This window comes from Pongo pygmaeus, chromosome 9, assembly GCF_028885625.2.
Source record: "Pongo pygmaeus isolate AG05252 chromosome 9, NHGRI_mPonPyg2-v2.0_pri, whole genome shotgun sequence".
Taxonomy (NCBI): Eukaryota; Metazoa; Chordata; class Mammalia; order Primates; family Hominidae; genus Pongo; species Pongo pygmaeus.
Window position 1 is genome coordinate 111,927,066 of NC_072382.2, and position 15,012 is coordinate 111,942,077.

At 36.6% G+C, this 15,012-nt stretch overlaps 1 protein-coding gene across 3 annotated transcripts in view; it reads right to left on the reverse strand.

The window, feature by feature from the left end:
- RDX (radixin) overlaps positions 1 to 15,012 on the reverse strand; it is an 83,784-nt gene that overhangs the window by 47,507 nt on the left and 21,265 nt on the right. For 2 of the 3 annotated variants that reach the window (XM_054437440.2, XM_054437441.2), the window contains exons 4-8: positions 14,649 to 14,923; positions 8,771 to 8,854; positions 8,432 to 8,578; positions 5,949 to 6,045; positions 4,586 to 4,749 (exon numbers count right to left, since the gene is read on the reverse strand). In XM_054437440.2, the coding sequence (XP_054293415.1) occupies positions 4,586 to 4,749; positions 5,949 to 6,045; positions 8,432 to 8,578; positions 8,771 to 8,854; positions 14,649 to 14,923 (767 nt within the window). The remainder of the gene's footprint in view (positions 1 to 4,585; positions 4,750 to 5,948; positions 6,046 to 8,431; positions 8,579 to 8,770; positions 8,855 to 14,648; positions 14,924 to 15,012) is intronic. The other variant, XM_054437442.2, reaches the window with a different exon arrangement.

Below are 15,012 nucleotides of genomic sequence, written 5' to 3' on the forward strand. Positions count from 1 at the left end.
TATTTATAAACCTAAATTTTAAAATTCCTGCAGCTCCTAGATACCCATTTGCCCCTAAAACAGAAAGAGAGCTTACCTTTGGGGCAAACAGGTAGAGGTGTCACAAGTCAGCAAGAGGTCAAACACTGACGGTGACCTCCTAGTGCATGCACCAAGCCAAAACATAAAGGGTCACCACACCTCGCTGCTGTTTTAATGAATCCTCCCACCATTTAATAATCTAGAGAGGCTGGGCATGGTGGCTCATGCCTGAGATCCCACCACATTGGGAGGCAAAGGCGGGAAGACTGCCTGAGGTTAGGAGTCCAAGACCAGGGCAACATAGCGAGACCTCATCTCTTCTAAAAATAAGAATAAAAAATTAGCTGGGCACGGTGGTGTGTACCCATAGTCCTGGTTACTCAGGAGGCTAAGATGAGAGGATCACTTGTGTCCGGGAGGTCAATATTGCAGTGAGCTATGATCGTGCCACTGTGCTCCCGCCTGGCAGGCAACTGAGCAACACCCTGTCAAATAAAAAATAAAAAAAAAACTAGGGCCTGGTGGTCATTCATGCAAGGAAAGCTCCATCTCTGTTCTGGAGTTTCCTATGCCTATGAGGTACTTTTGCAACAGCAAGGAGGAAGAGCCAATAACTATTCCTAACCCCAGTACTTGGGCTCACTCTGCAGGACATTCACCTCTTTCTCTTCATCCTATTTCAATTTATAAAGCATATACAGGCAAAGAGATTTAAGGAGATACAAGCTTTCACACTTCTGGAAGACGTGAGTTTAAGGGAAAGTTTGTGTTTCCCAGTCTCTCCGGGCAAAAGAAAGGCCTGGTGGCCCCCACAGTGGCTGCTGACCTTTCTGTGTTCTTTAGATAGCTAAAACATCAGGCTTTGTGTGAAAGCAAAAGAAGCAAAAGTGCAGTACTTTTCAAGCAATTGCTAGTAAGGCCAAAAGCTATTCTTTTCCATGCCAGGTTGTCTGCCACCCTAGGATGTTGATTAGACTACCCAATCACTCCCCAGCCTCTACGCAATCACATCCAGTTCTGCCACAGTTCCCAAGCCAACTAGCTCCCTCCCTCCTTTCCCAAGGTCCCAAGACAATTCTCGAGGACTTACACTGCAAACCAGATCTCAACCAGAAGGCTACCATCATATTCCACCAACTAAGAGCCTTTCTGACCCAGCTCTGGCATATATGGCCCTTTCTACAGATGGATGTGCTGGTTTTATTTAGCTTTTCCCTACTGATGTTTCATTTGTTCTTCAGGGATGGAGGTGAAGGAGATATGGAAGCAGAAAAAAAGAATCAAGATAATCTGGCCATATGCAAGTTGGGAGGGGGGTGGGGAATGGTCTTCCTACTGAGAAATGGAATAAGTATACAGCAGATATTTAACCTGATCATAATATTTAAAACACGTTGTAGTTTACTGTACTGTGAGGCTCGTTATCTCAAATTTTACAAGAATCCTACCCTGACGATAGCCATCTCCAGCCAACACTTCATTCAAATAATACAAATGCCTTCAGCCCTTTACATCACTCAGTGATATCGTTTTTGTAGGCCTGTCTTGTCTCCTTTATGAAACCAGATCTTGCTGCTCCCCTAAATGCTGTTCATTTTAGAGGACCTCACTGGCCCACAGGCACACCACACATATTTTTATCTCTACATATTCATCTATGTTGGCTTCTTCTTCTGAACATATCTCTTGCTCTCTCTAACCTTCAAGCCTCAGTCCCACTTTCCTCATGAAGTCTTTTGTGATTACTGTAACAATAGATGCAGATATTTTTATTTGGACTTTGGGTTTGAAAACACTCATTTCAACGCAGTTGTTCTATTTCAAGGACATAAATCACATTAATAAACTATTATTCCTTGCATTAATATGCAAAAAAATTACTCAAGAATATCTTACTTTTTAAAGATCAAATGGGTCCAATTACATTTTTCTTCCATGAATATTAAAAACATATCCAACTTAGTTTATAATAATATTAGGAATTATTATAATGGCTATTTTTTATTAAGTACTGGGTACTTTGCTAAATGCCTATATACCACTGTCGTGATTTCTTACAAAAACGCTTGAAGGTAAGAATATTATTTTCATAGTAAGAGCAAGGAAACACAGGCTCAAAATTATCTGTTCGATTTGAGTGTTAGAAGCGGAGTCAAGCCCAGATTTATCTAGTTCCAAAGCCTGTGTTCTTTGTATGACACTAGCCAGCCTTGGTGCAGAATCTCCCACAGCTAACCTACAATTGGTACACGGGTATGTAACTCTAAACTGTAAACTTGGGGCTTTCAGTTTTCACATGTGGAAACAATTTTAGCCATACAAAAACATGCAAAAATTATGAGTCATAATTCAATTTGGATGCCAATAATTTAAGAGCTTCAGAAACTACATGAAATAACCACTCATAGTGTATAAGGTCATTTTCATTGCCAAAAAACCCCAAGGTTATAAAAATTATAGGGAGTAAATATAGCCAAATATACCAAAGTATTGTAGGGAAAGAGGTCTCTTTGCTACTCTTTCCCAACTACTGTTCTTGCCCAGGAGAGCCTAGCAGCAGAGGCAGCATACCTCTGAGCATTCTCCCAGGTATGTCTGCTGGCTACTTTGCCAATGGGCTTAATCAAAATTGTTTCCACACATACAGCTGCCATTTCTCTCTCTCTGACCTGTAAAGCAGGGAATAAATGACTCAGCGTGCCATTTCTGAAAGACTGCCAATTCCTAGGTGACTAGAATAATATATCTCCTAGGCATTCAAACTGAATAAAAGTTACTGAATTCCAACTGAGTATAAAGCAGTCAATAAATGCTTACTAATGAAGAGCTCTAACATTTATCCAGGAGAACTACGGATTATTGTGCCAAAAAAGAAACTTAAGTCTTCCACTTCCATCTAAGCCTTAGAGTAACTAAAATATAGCACCATTACCAAATGATACTAAGTAAACATACTACCTGTACTAGAAGCAATACAGTATTCCTCTATAAGCCATGAAATAAAGGATATATAGATAAATATAGTAAGTTAAGAATGTAAACAATATATCAACATTATGAATGAGCAGAACAGTTAGGCATACTATAGAGTGATGAGTATGAGATACAGGAACTGTATATAAAATAATTCCTCATTTATCTCATGCTAGAAGACCTTTAAGAGACAGTGAAATCTTTATTACGATTTAAAAAAATTAAGTAGAAACTAAAAGAAGTCTTCCCTTCCACAGAGGCAAATGCAAGGCTATGTGGATAAGAATGTACTGCATAGAAAGTAAAGCCCAATAAAGAGTATTTTTAAAAAGCATTTAAGATTAGAACCACAATGTAATGCTAAAGCACATGACCACAATAAAAAAGGACAGAGCCCATCAAAGTAACAATCCAACTCATTACTCTTTTTTTTTTTATTTTTAAGAGAAAGGGTTTTACTGTGTTGCATGTTGCCTGTTGCCCCGATTGTCTTCAAACTCCTGTGCTCAAGCAATCCTCCTGCCTCAGCCTCCCAAGTAACTGAGACTACAGGCACATGCCACCATGCTCAGCTCACCAACTCAGTATCTTTAATAATGGGATTAGTAATTACTGACAAGCTTCAAACCCATATAAAAATGTTTTGTTATGTGGTTAACTTCTCTAAGGAAGATAATTTGAGTTAATATTACAAAATAGGTAAAAATCAATAAAATCTCTTACACAGAACAGTTGTTGAATAAGAAAAAAAATCATTCAATATAAAACCTAAAACTATAGTAGCAAAATGGTATCTAGCAGATGGCTTCCTTCTAGATACAAAGTACCTTATATCCAATATTTAAAATACATATGTTTAGGGCTCTTCAAATTTTTTTTAAGGACTTACTCTATTTCTTAGACTATCACGTTGTTCCATAAAGATTTATTCAATGAAGGTTAACTTTAGTTTGGCCTCTAAATTTTTTCAAGTAAAGCACAAAGTTGAAATTAATCTAAAACCAGATTTGGGAATTAATGTCACTGGACCCAGTAATCTGATTCTAGGGTTGATATAAATTTTATTCACTATCATTCAATTTTAAATATTATCAATTTAATATATTTAACAGTTTCTCTTTTAAGTCTAAGAGAAACAGAGTTAAAAAGATTAGGGTCTTTGGCAGGGAGTGCTGACTGATGTTACCCTACTTGGCACAGTGACGTTTCAGTTGTGTTCTACAATGTCACTGATGTTGTTTCAAAGTTAAATATTCAGCACATTCTTACCCTGAAAAAATTAAGAAATATAAGTCACAAGCAAAACAATTTTGAAAGTTTCAAACTACTATATCTAAAACAATGTCTATCAGTGAAAAGCAAGAAATGAGTCATAAAAAGCTATTTTCTTCGAGATATCTGTCAAAGATTTCTAACTTGAAAATTATACATACTCGTTTTAAAGGATAGAGTGATAATACTGTCTTTGAATTTTAACATAATGAAAATATTAATAAATACAAATTTAAGGTACATTTAAAAAACTGAGCAGTCTTAAATTTTAGATAGCCTACTCCTATCAATTAAAAGTGAAAGGTCATAAACTCCATACCTTTCCAACTGCTTCTGATGTTTCTCCTCCCTAGCCTGAGCCTTCATCTGTTGTACTTCAATAGTATCAGGCTTCCTTCTTCGCATGTATAGTTCATGGTTTCCCATACATAAGGCCAAAATCCGCTTATTGATTCTCAGACGAGGTGCATAAAAAACAAAATCCTAAACATAAAGTATTCTGAATTTAAAATCTTCCTGAAGGATACTGTCTCGCATTAACAATCTGTACTAAATTTTAACATGAGGTATGAATTTTAATGTCATATTACATATAGTTTAGAAATAAGAAATCATACAATTTCATAACTCCCAGTGAGCGTGACATACTTTCACATAACTGGTTCCTCACCTTTTCATATCCTACCAGTTTTGTAAAGAGGCTAATATTCTTATCCTTGCAATACATTAAATGTCATTTATTCCTTTTTGTTCTCCAAAGTAACTATGAGCACCTGTTCCTTATACACCATTTGCCATTAATGTCAAAATTGGGTCTTCATTCATGGCTGTAGAGTTTTGTTTTTTTTTTTAACCTAGAATTGTTCTTTTTTTTTTTTTTTTCGAGATGGAGTCTCACTGTCATCCAGGCTGGAGTGCAGTGGTGCCATCTGAGTGCACTCCAACCTCTGCCTCCCGGGTTCAAGAAATTCTCATGCCTCAGCCTCCCTAGTAGCTGGGATTACAGGCATGCACCACCACATCTGACTAATATTTGTATTTTCAGTAGAGATGAAGTTTCACCACATTGGCCAGGCTGGTCTTGAACTCCTCATCTCAGGTGATCTGCTCCTCTCGAGCCTCCCAAAGTGCTGGGATTATGGTCCTGAACCATCGCACCCAGCCTGTTCTCCTTACTTTTACCTTTTCAATAACTAACAGGGTTAGGATACTAGAGTATACTTGACATTAGAGGAACTTTAAAAATCTATTTAAATAAAAAGATTTCTTAAGTTCAAGGCTTCAAGTTACAAAAATACAAAGTTTATAAAGCAAAACTGTATAAACGAAGTTAATTTAGAATAGGGCTACCTCTACTACATTCTAGCCACCAATGAAGAAACACTTTAAAATTGCTTCTTAGGAATGGTGATTGTTTTCATTAGCCTCCTAACAAATATTACCTGTGTATAACTGAATCTCAAATAAAATAAAATTCTAATATTTACATCTTACTTTAAAAAATTAAAGCTTTGGATTTTTATTAACATATATTATTTCATCACTGGGAAAGCTGACCTATGGAAAGAGAATGGTCCTCAGAAGCAATTTAATAAATGAACACTGTTATTCTTCAAGTGATATCACGGGAAACTAGCAGATATTAAACAGTTAATACACAAAATATTAAAGAAATTACTTACAGGTGCCTTTTTGTCGATTGGCTTTATAACAAATTTTTTGTCATTAAATGAAATATTTCTGATTTCACTCCAGGGAAAACCAATTTTAGGTGTTAACCTTAAAAAATGAGAGCATCTCCTTAATTAAAGGCAGGAAACATTGAATAAAATTCCTGTTTAGGACCTAAACTGACTGAATGACCAATCTTAAGAGTTCCAGATTTTCAAAATGTATTAACTTATTCATAACTACAGTTGACCTTATCTTTTAAGGGGAAAACTGATAAATCATATAAAACAAATAACTGTCCAAAGATTTCATAAATGTGTCATGAACCTTAAAAGCAGTATATTTTCCTAAAATTATCTAAAAAAACTACCTGGTGATCCGAGTGTAGAACTGAGCCTCCTGGGGTTTGAACTAGCTGTTCAGTTTTTATTCTGTTTGGATTCAAGCTACAACTACAGTTTAAATATGTGTAAGAAGGGGGAAGAAAAAAAAATGGCCTTTATAATTTCTCATGTGAATTATGGGCAAGTTACTGCAAATAAAAAAACAGTACTTCCTTCCTGTGTTTAATTTGAAAATCTCTGGATATTCATGAATATACTAAAAATACTTAGTTTTCAGTATATTTTGAAAGAATCTTATGGTATATGAATTATATCTCAACTTAAAAATTTTAAACACTCACATACATAAATATTTAGATAAATGATAGAGATGGAATTCAAACTCTTGAGACTATACACAGCAGCTGCCTCCTTTTTATCACCCTACACACAAAGATATAGGGAATCATATTGGAATAAGTTATTTTGTTTCTGCCTTTTCGTGTATTTCACTGTTTCAGACTACCTATCAAATGCATCACTATTGTCCTATTGTCCTAATAACTAAGACTGAGAAATGATTTTGACACCTATACTGGCCAGAAGACATCTTTTAGCCAGGCTTCTGACAACACAGCATGAATTTTTACCTATTTATACTCCTTTTAGTTCTCAAGCAGAGTAGGTACTGCAGCACAGCAGAGTCTTTTCTACATAAAACATTCTTTACTCAATAAGCATATTAGAGGGCCCTCTAATGGCCCCTGATATAAGTCAAAGTAACATGCTTAAAACAGAGACTGGAGGAATGCAACAGTATTTTAGAGAACACTATGCTACGTTTATATGCTACTTTGAAAAATTCTAAAGCAATTGCCTCATATAATTCTCACAGCACTCTTGTGAGGTAAGCCTGGAAGCTAATACAATAACTTTTTTAACATTTAAAAAAATTGCTCCAATATTTGCCAGAACAACAACAACCAAAAAAATTAAGAAGCCAGGCACAGTGGCTCGCTCCTGTAATCTCAGCACTGGCGAAGGCAGAGGAGCGAGAATTGCTAGAGTCCAGGAGTTCGAGACCAGCCTGGGCAACATAGCAAGATCCCATTCTCTGAAACAAAAAAAAAAAAGATTCAGTTTACAAAAATTAGTCTTGAAGTCATTTTTGCTTTTCAAAAATTTCTCTTCTGAATGATATAATGTTCTAACTTGCTTTGTAATAAACACATGAGAAGATATTAGGGTAAAAATAGTAAAATGCTCTTGTTTGGAATCACATATGCTTTGAAATTAATATTTTATTAGATATCTGTAGTAATAAAAATTAAAATTCTGGAGCCAACCTAGAATAAAGAATAATGCCTTAGGAAAAGGCATTAATTACTGGCATAGATTTGCATGCTTATGTGGTATGGCAAATAAATTAAAGTCTAAGACAATTGTAGTTATTAATCCTGAAAAGTAAGAGTCTGATGTATTTTATATTGCATGTGTATGTGTATAATATACCGTCTCTATATAGTATTTACCCACGTATTTGTATAGTACATATATATGTATATGTAAATATACATATATTATACATATAATAAAATATTGATGAATTATATATGTATAATAAAAAAATATTTGGTCAATTTCAAGATATAATTACAGTGTTCAATATGGGTAATACAGGGATATTCTATTGTATTAATGTCCAAACATATTCAAAACAATTCCCATATATAAATGTTCAAAAATATCCTCTAAGATATAATACACATATTTATTAAATCCATTCTCTTATTGCTGATTTCTTATGTATGTTCAATTTCAATCTATTTGTCAAGCATAATAGTATTTTAAAGAATTATTTCTCACCTATCGAGGGAGCAAATTTTAATTAAGTTACTAGACATAACTCACAAGAGCTGAAGCAGCACATTTCAAATAAAAGTCAATCATCTCATTTGATAAATACACTGAAAAGTAGAACTCTGAAACTGCAAGGTGATAAGAAAATGGAGGTAAAACATCTGCAAGTCTATATGTCATTAACTAATCTTTTAGTTTGAAAACAGTAAGGGTAATCAAGACAAGAAACTACTTTGAAAAACAGGACATAAGATTAAAGTCATTTAGACCACTGAACAATGACTAGTTCACTATGCAACTAATTTACTTACTTGTCATCATGCTCATAAATATTCAGACCCAAAGCATCAACACCTAGCCACAATTCAGTTCCTTTTTTATTTTTTATTTCAAAATAGTTGACTCCATACATTTCTAGATCTTGTGCAATCTTCAGGTATTCCATCATAGAATCCTCCCTGTTGAAATAAAACTAAATGTAATATATTTAAGTAGGAGCATATCAAACTAAAGTTGCAAAATACCTGGAATTAAAAATTAGTACTTTACATAAGTCAAATAATCTTTTGGAAATAATGTAATAATAAATGTTACAACATGAAAATACTTTGAGGGAAAAAAGAAAACATAGAAAATAGCTACCCAAATACCTTAACATTCCTCTATGTTCTTCATGCCAGTTCTGTATTCTTTCTTCCCACTGTTCTTTTGTTAGTTTGTGTTGTTCCAATACACTAAGAGGACCAAAAAAAAAAAAAATTATAATGCCTTTATGATTCAAAAGCATACACTTTAAAAGTAGAGAATCATTTCAGTAACTTGACTGTGGTAGTTGTCAGACAAATTAATACACATGATGAAACTGCGTAGAACTAAATTACATACACACAGAAATGAGTGCAGGTAAAACTGATGCAATCTGAATAAGGTGGCTAGATTGTACCAATGTCAATATCTTGTAATATTGTACTGTAGTTACACAAGATGTTACCATCAAGGAAGGCTGGGAGAAGGATACCAGGGATCTCTCTTATTTTTTACAATTGCATCAGAATAATCAGTAATTGTCTCAAAGTTAAAAATGTCTAGGATCCTTAAATTCCTTGAAATAATACTTACTCCATAAAGTGATTATAAAGATAGCTTATAGGAACCCAAATAGTTCAAAGGAATAAAATATTAGATAAAAAAATGGCTCATTGTTAATAGAAAAAGTAAAGACCAGACTGAAAACCAGAATTCTTGGGCCCTAATTCTTCCTTTATGTATTTACTTTTTTGCTACTAATTTTGTTGTTTTATGTAGGTAATACTTTCAATTAAAAAGTAGAGTGAAAGTCACACTCCAGTCCAATACTCCCCAAATAACTTGTTTTTGTATCCTTTCAGTGTTCTTAATTCAAATGTGAGCAAATACATTCTTTTTTTTTTTTTTTGAGATGGAGTCTTGCTCTGTTGACCAGGCTGGAGTGCAGTGGCACAATCTCGGCTCACTGCAACCTCTGCTTCCTGGGTTCAAGTGATTCTCCTGTCTCAACCTCCCAAGTAGCTGGGATTATAGGTGTGTGCCACGATGCTCTCGGCCTCCCACGTAGCTGGGATTACAGGTGTACGCCATAATGCCTGGCTAATTTTTCTTTTTTGTGTGTTTTTTTGGTATTTTTAGTAGAGATGGGGTTTCGCCATCTTGGCCAGGTTGGTCTTGAACTCCTGACCTCAAGTGGTCCACCTGCCTTGGCCTCCCAAAGTGCTGGGATTACAGGCATGAGCCACCGCGCCCAGCCAAATACAAACATTATATTCTACTACTACTATTTTAACACCAAATCAGCAAAGTCAACATGATTATAAGTTACCTACTGTGCACACTGCGGTTTATGATTTCTATTCTCTGTGGCTCATGATAATTATTCACCTTTATTTACCAGATCCTACTTTACTGACAGCAGAAGCTGTGGTGTTAAAATATTACTGTTTTACTGTATAAAAAATCTTGCATGAAACCCAAGGATTTCTTGGCACTATAAAGGAATGATAAAATCTCCCCCTGGATAAGTTACCTACTACTTAGAGTAAATTCCTTAAAGGGGTCTCAGACATACTGTTATGTTCTTATTATACTCTGCTCCTTTCTCTAGGCATCTTTTCCAAGCTCTTGCTTTTGGGGAGAAGAGTTTTATCTTCCTTCTTAGAGAGCTTAGGTTTCCATAGTTTCTTGTCTTTCTTGCTGTCTGGCCTCTGGGCTCACAGAGAGGCATGCAATCAGCCTTGGAGACATAACCCAGTGCAGTTGATTGCTTACCATAATTATATGCCCAATGCCAGTACTAAAGAGGGCCTCAAAAATTTGTAGAGTGAATAAATGAATTAATCAATTTTTCCCAACCCCTATTTTTTTTCTTTTTCAGAGACAACTTTCCTTTACGGGCTGTCCATTATACACTAACCTCAATTTCCGTACCTGACATCCACTGCCCCCAGTCTACCATAATCTGGCTCAAACACCCAATACTCTATGGAAACTGCTTTTTTTTTTTCTTGAGACAGAGTTTCGCCCTTGTTGCCTAGGTTGGAGTGCAATGGCATAATCTCGGCTCACTGCAAACTCCACCTCCCGAGTTCAAGCGATTCTCCTGTCTGAGCCTCCCGAGTAGCTAGGATTACAGGCATGCACCACCACGCCCGGCTAATTTTGTATTTTTAGTAGAGACGGGGTTTCTCCATGTTGGTCAGGCTGGTCTCGAACTCCCAGCCTCAGGTGATCCGCCCACCTCGGCCTCCCAAAGTGCTGGGATTACAGGTGTGAGCCACCAGGCTTGGCTGGAAACTGCTCTTCTAAGGTCACTACCAATCTCCTTATTCCAACAGATACTTTAGTTCTCCTCATATTTGACCTGTTGATACTATTTGGCAGTGCTGACCATTCTCTCCATCAAAGTATTCTTTTACCTTGGCTTCCATGATATAATACTCTTCTGGTATTATTCTTGTTTTCTGAGATGGAGTCTTGCTCTGTCGCCCAGGCTGGAGTGCAGTGGCGCCATCTAGGCTCACTGCAACCTCCGCCTCCCAGGTTCCAGTGATTCTCATGTCTCAGATTCCCGAGTAGCTGGGATTACAAGCATGTGCCACCATGCCCAGCCATCTTCTAGTATAGAATTATTCTTGAATCTCTGGCCATTTTGTCTCAGTACAGGTGTCCCTCCATATCCATCATAAAGGATTGGTTCCAGGACTCCCCGTGGATACCCAAATCTGTGGATGCTCAAGTCCCTGATATAAAATGGTGCAATATTTGCATATAACCTATGCACATCCTCTTGTATACTTTCAATCATCTCTAGGCTAATAATACTAATACACTATATTATTACTGCTATGTAGTGTAATAACACACTAATACACTACAAATGCTATGTATTGTTATCCTGTATTTTTTAAATTTTATACCTTTTCATTGCTGTTACTTTTTCCAAATATTTTCAATCTGTGGTTGCTTGACTCTGTGAATGCAGAACCCAAAGACAAAAGCTGAGGTCCAACAAGATCTGCCCAAGGTCTTTTTCTCATTTTTATGTACTTGGTAGGTTGATCTCTTTCATTCTCATGGCTTAATTACCATCTATTCACTGATTACTCCCAAAACTGTATCTATAGTCCAAGACTGTTCTAAAAGGTCTGCACCCACATACGCAAATAAATACTAGATACCTCTCTTGGTTATACTGCACATATTTCAAACTCAATAGGTTCAAAACTGAATTCAACTTCCCCCTCAAATGTATTTTTTCTTCCACTCATTTTGACAAAAGGTATTACCAAATACCCAGCTGCCAAAGTCAGAAACCTGGTATGTAAAAGTTTATGTATATCTAGCTCTTTTCAAAGGGAAGCAATGAAGCAATACTATCTGGTGGAGCTAATTATCTATATATACCACAAGAGCTAAACTTTTCTACAGTAAGAACAGATTGCTCATTTGGGTTTTTCAATACAAGAAATCAGAATGTATCAGAATCACCAAATTATTTTATTTATTATCACCAAATAACCTAGTTACTCATTTCCTCCCCAGACTGTACTTAGATACTGAGAAAAAGTGTCCTATATACCATACTGGAATAAGCCAATCACTGTGAAAATATCCTCTCTGTTCTAAACAGAAAATAAAAAAAAAAATGGCATTCTAACTTTATGACTAAGTCTCATTTAAGATTAGATGGCTTGAATTAGTCCTCCAGGGAATATCAACTCTGAAGGAACAACTGACCTACAAAATTAAGGCACAAATCTTGAAATGGGCATTTGCACTAGCAACCACAAGTAACCCTATCTAAAGCATTTAGCCACCTTCCTTCCTTTTAAACAGAGTAGGTTAGAGCACACATGTATTTAAAATAACTGTGCTTGTGTGTTATTGTAGTGTTTAAGAGATTTTTTTTAATCACATGAGTTATGAAATGTAAGCCAATTACTTCATCTGCTGCTCAACCAAACAGCAATCTGGCTTAACAATGAAAGATCAATGCTGTACTTGTTTAGATAAAGCATTCCTATTCTTTAACATTTAAATAAATTTTTAAAGTAATTCTGATTATAAAACAGAAGGTAATCCTTATATGAAATGAAATTCCACCATAATAGTCTGATTACTCAATTCAGTAATCTAAGATGAAGAATGTTAGGTTAGAATAACATTCAAAACCAGAAGAATATAAACAGACTATCAAATATCTCATATTCCTGACTCTCTTGGTGAACAACTTACATAATTCTATCCTTTTCCAAGGTGACTACTATTGCTACAAAATTAAAGGGCGGAACACTGTGACATTTAATAATTAAATTTTGGCCGAGCATGGTGACTCACGCCTATAATCCCAGCACTTTGGGAGGCCGAGGCGGGTGGATCATTTGAGATCAGGAGTTCGAGACCAGCCTGACCAACATGGTGAAACCCTATCTCCACTAAAAATGCAAAAATTAGCCAGGTGTGGTTGTGCGTGCCTGTAATCCCAGCTGCTCAGGAGACTGAAGCAGGAGAATCGCTTGAATCCGGGAGGCAGAGGTTGCAGTGAGCCAAGATCGTGCCACTGCACTCCAGCCTGGGCAACAGAGCAAGACTCCGTCTCAAAGAAAAAAAAAAAAAAATTAAAAAGTAATATTTGATGTTCCATCTTCTAGATTCCATCAATAATACTACCAAATAACACTTGTATCCCACTTGACAATTAAAACTGTAAATCATATAGTTCATTAATTATCATCATAAACTAGAAGGTAGCCAGAGCAGGATTATTATCCCCACTTGGCAGATTTAGATACTGAGCTCAGAGGTTTTAGGTCACGTAACTAAGGTCACATATATAGCAAAGGGTAATCAGTACTCAAAATTTAGGTCTTCTGGTAATTTTTTCCTATGCCATATTATTTTAAAATAGCCATTATAGAAGCAGCAGTACACTGTAGATAAGAACAATGCACCAGCCTAGGAGTCTGAAACCCTAGTTTAAAAAGCCTTTTCAGAAAGTCAGAAAATTCAGCCAGGAGCAGTGGCTCGCATCTGTAATCCCAGCACTTTGGGAGACCGAGGTGGGAGGATCACTTGAGGTCAGGAGTTCGAGACCAGCCTGGCCAACATAGTGATACCCTGTCTCTACTAAAAATACAAAAATTAGCTGGGCGTGGCGGCAGATGCCTGTAATCCCACCTACTCAGGAGGCTGAGGCAGGAGAATCACTTGAACCTGAGAGGCAGACTCCAATCTCAGCGAGCTGAGATTGCACCGCTGCACTCCAGCCTGGGTGACAGAGTGAGGCTCTATCTCAGCGGGGGGAAAAAAAGTCAGGGAATTCTATGAAGAAAACACAGCCTGCCACTCACTCTCACTTATTAAGCACCTGCCTGTGTTAGAATTTGTACCAAGCAGCAACAGTCACATCCTTTCCTCAAGTCCAAATTATCACTGCCTCCATTTATTGCTTACCCTATGGGAATGAGGAAAGAAGAGATAGATCAACCTTAGGTAATTATAGAGCATATAAATCTATGGAGGTGCTAGGTAATGATTTTTAGAAGTACACCCCGTGATCCAGCTGGCAACTTAAAATCTGAAAAAAAAAAAAAAAAAAAAAAAAAGGCCAAGTGTGGTGGCTCATGCCTGTGATCCCAGCATTTTGGGAGGCTGAGGTGGGCAGATCACTTGAGCTCAGGAGTTTGAGACCAGCCTGGGCAACATGATGAAACCCTATCTCAATGAAAAATACATTTAAAAAAAAATTAGCGGGCATAATGGCATGTGCCTATAGACCCAGCTACTCAGGAGGCTGAGGTGGGAGGATGGCTTGAACCCAGGAGGCAGAGGTTGCAGTGGGCTGAGATCACGCCACTGCACTCCAGCATGGGTGACAGGTCCAGACCCTGTCTCCAAAAAAAAAAAAAAAAAACCAAAAACCTGAAAAACATTTTATTTATAGACTTCTAGAATATAATTTTCAGACAATATAATGCAAACGCATGTTTCACTTACCGCTGGGGTAGGAGTCTATCATTAGCCAGGTAGCCTGGCTTATGAATCTCTTTATTATAATCTCCATACTTGGCTTGGACAGCATAGGAAGCCAAAAGAACTGCAGTTTCTGGCGGGCAATATATCTCATCATTTAAGATGGCTTCTTTAACTTGCAAGAAGAAGAGTCTCTGGGTTATTTCTTGAATTAATTCCTCAGAAACATCTTCAGGAAAGAATTTAGCTCTAAACTTGAACTGTAAAGGATTCTCTTTTTTAACATCCTGCTGTGTCACCTGGAAAAATAATTTCAAGTATAATCAACAAAAACCTTAAGTTTACAATAATTAGACCTAGTCACATCAAATTCTTTTTGGAAGAAAAT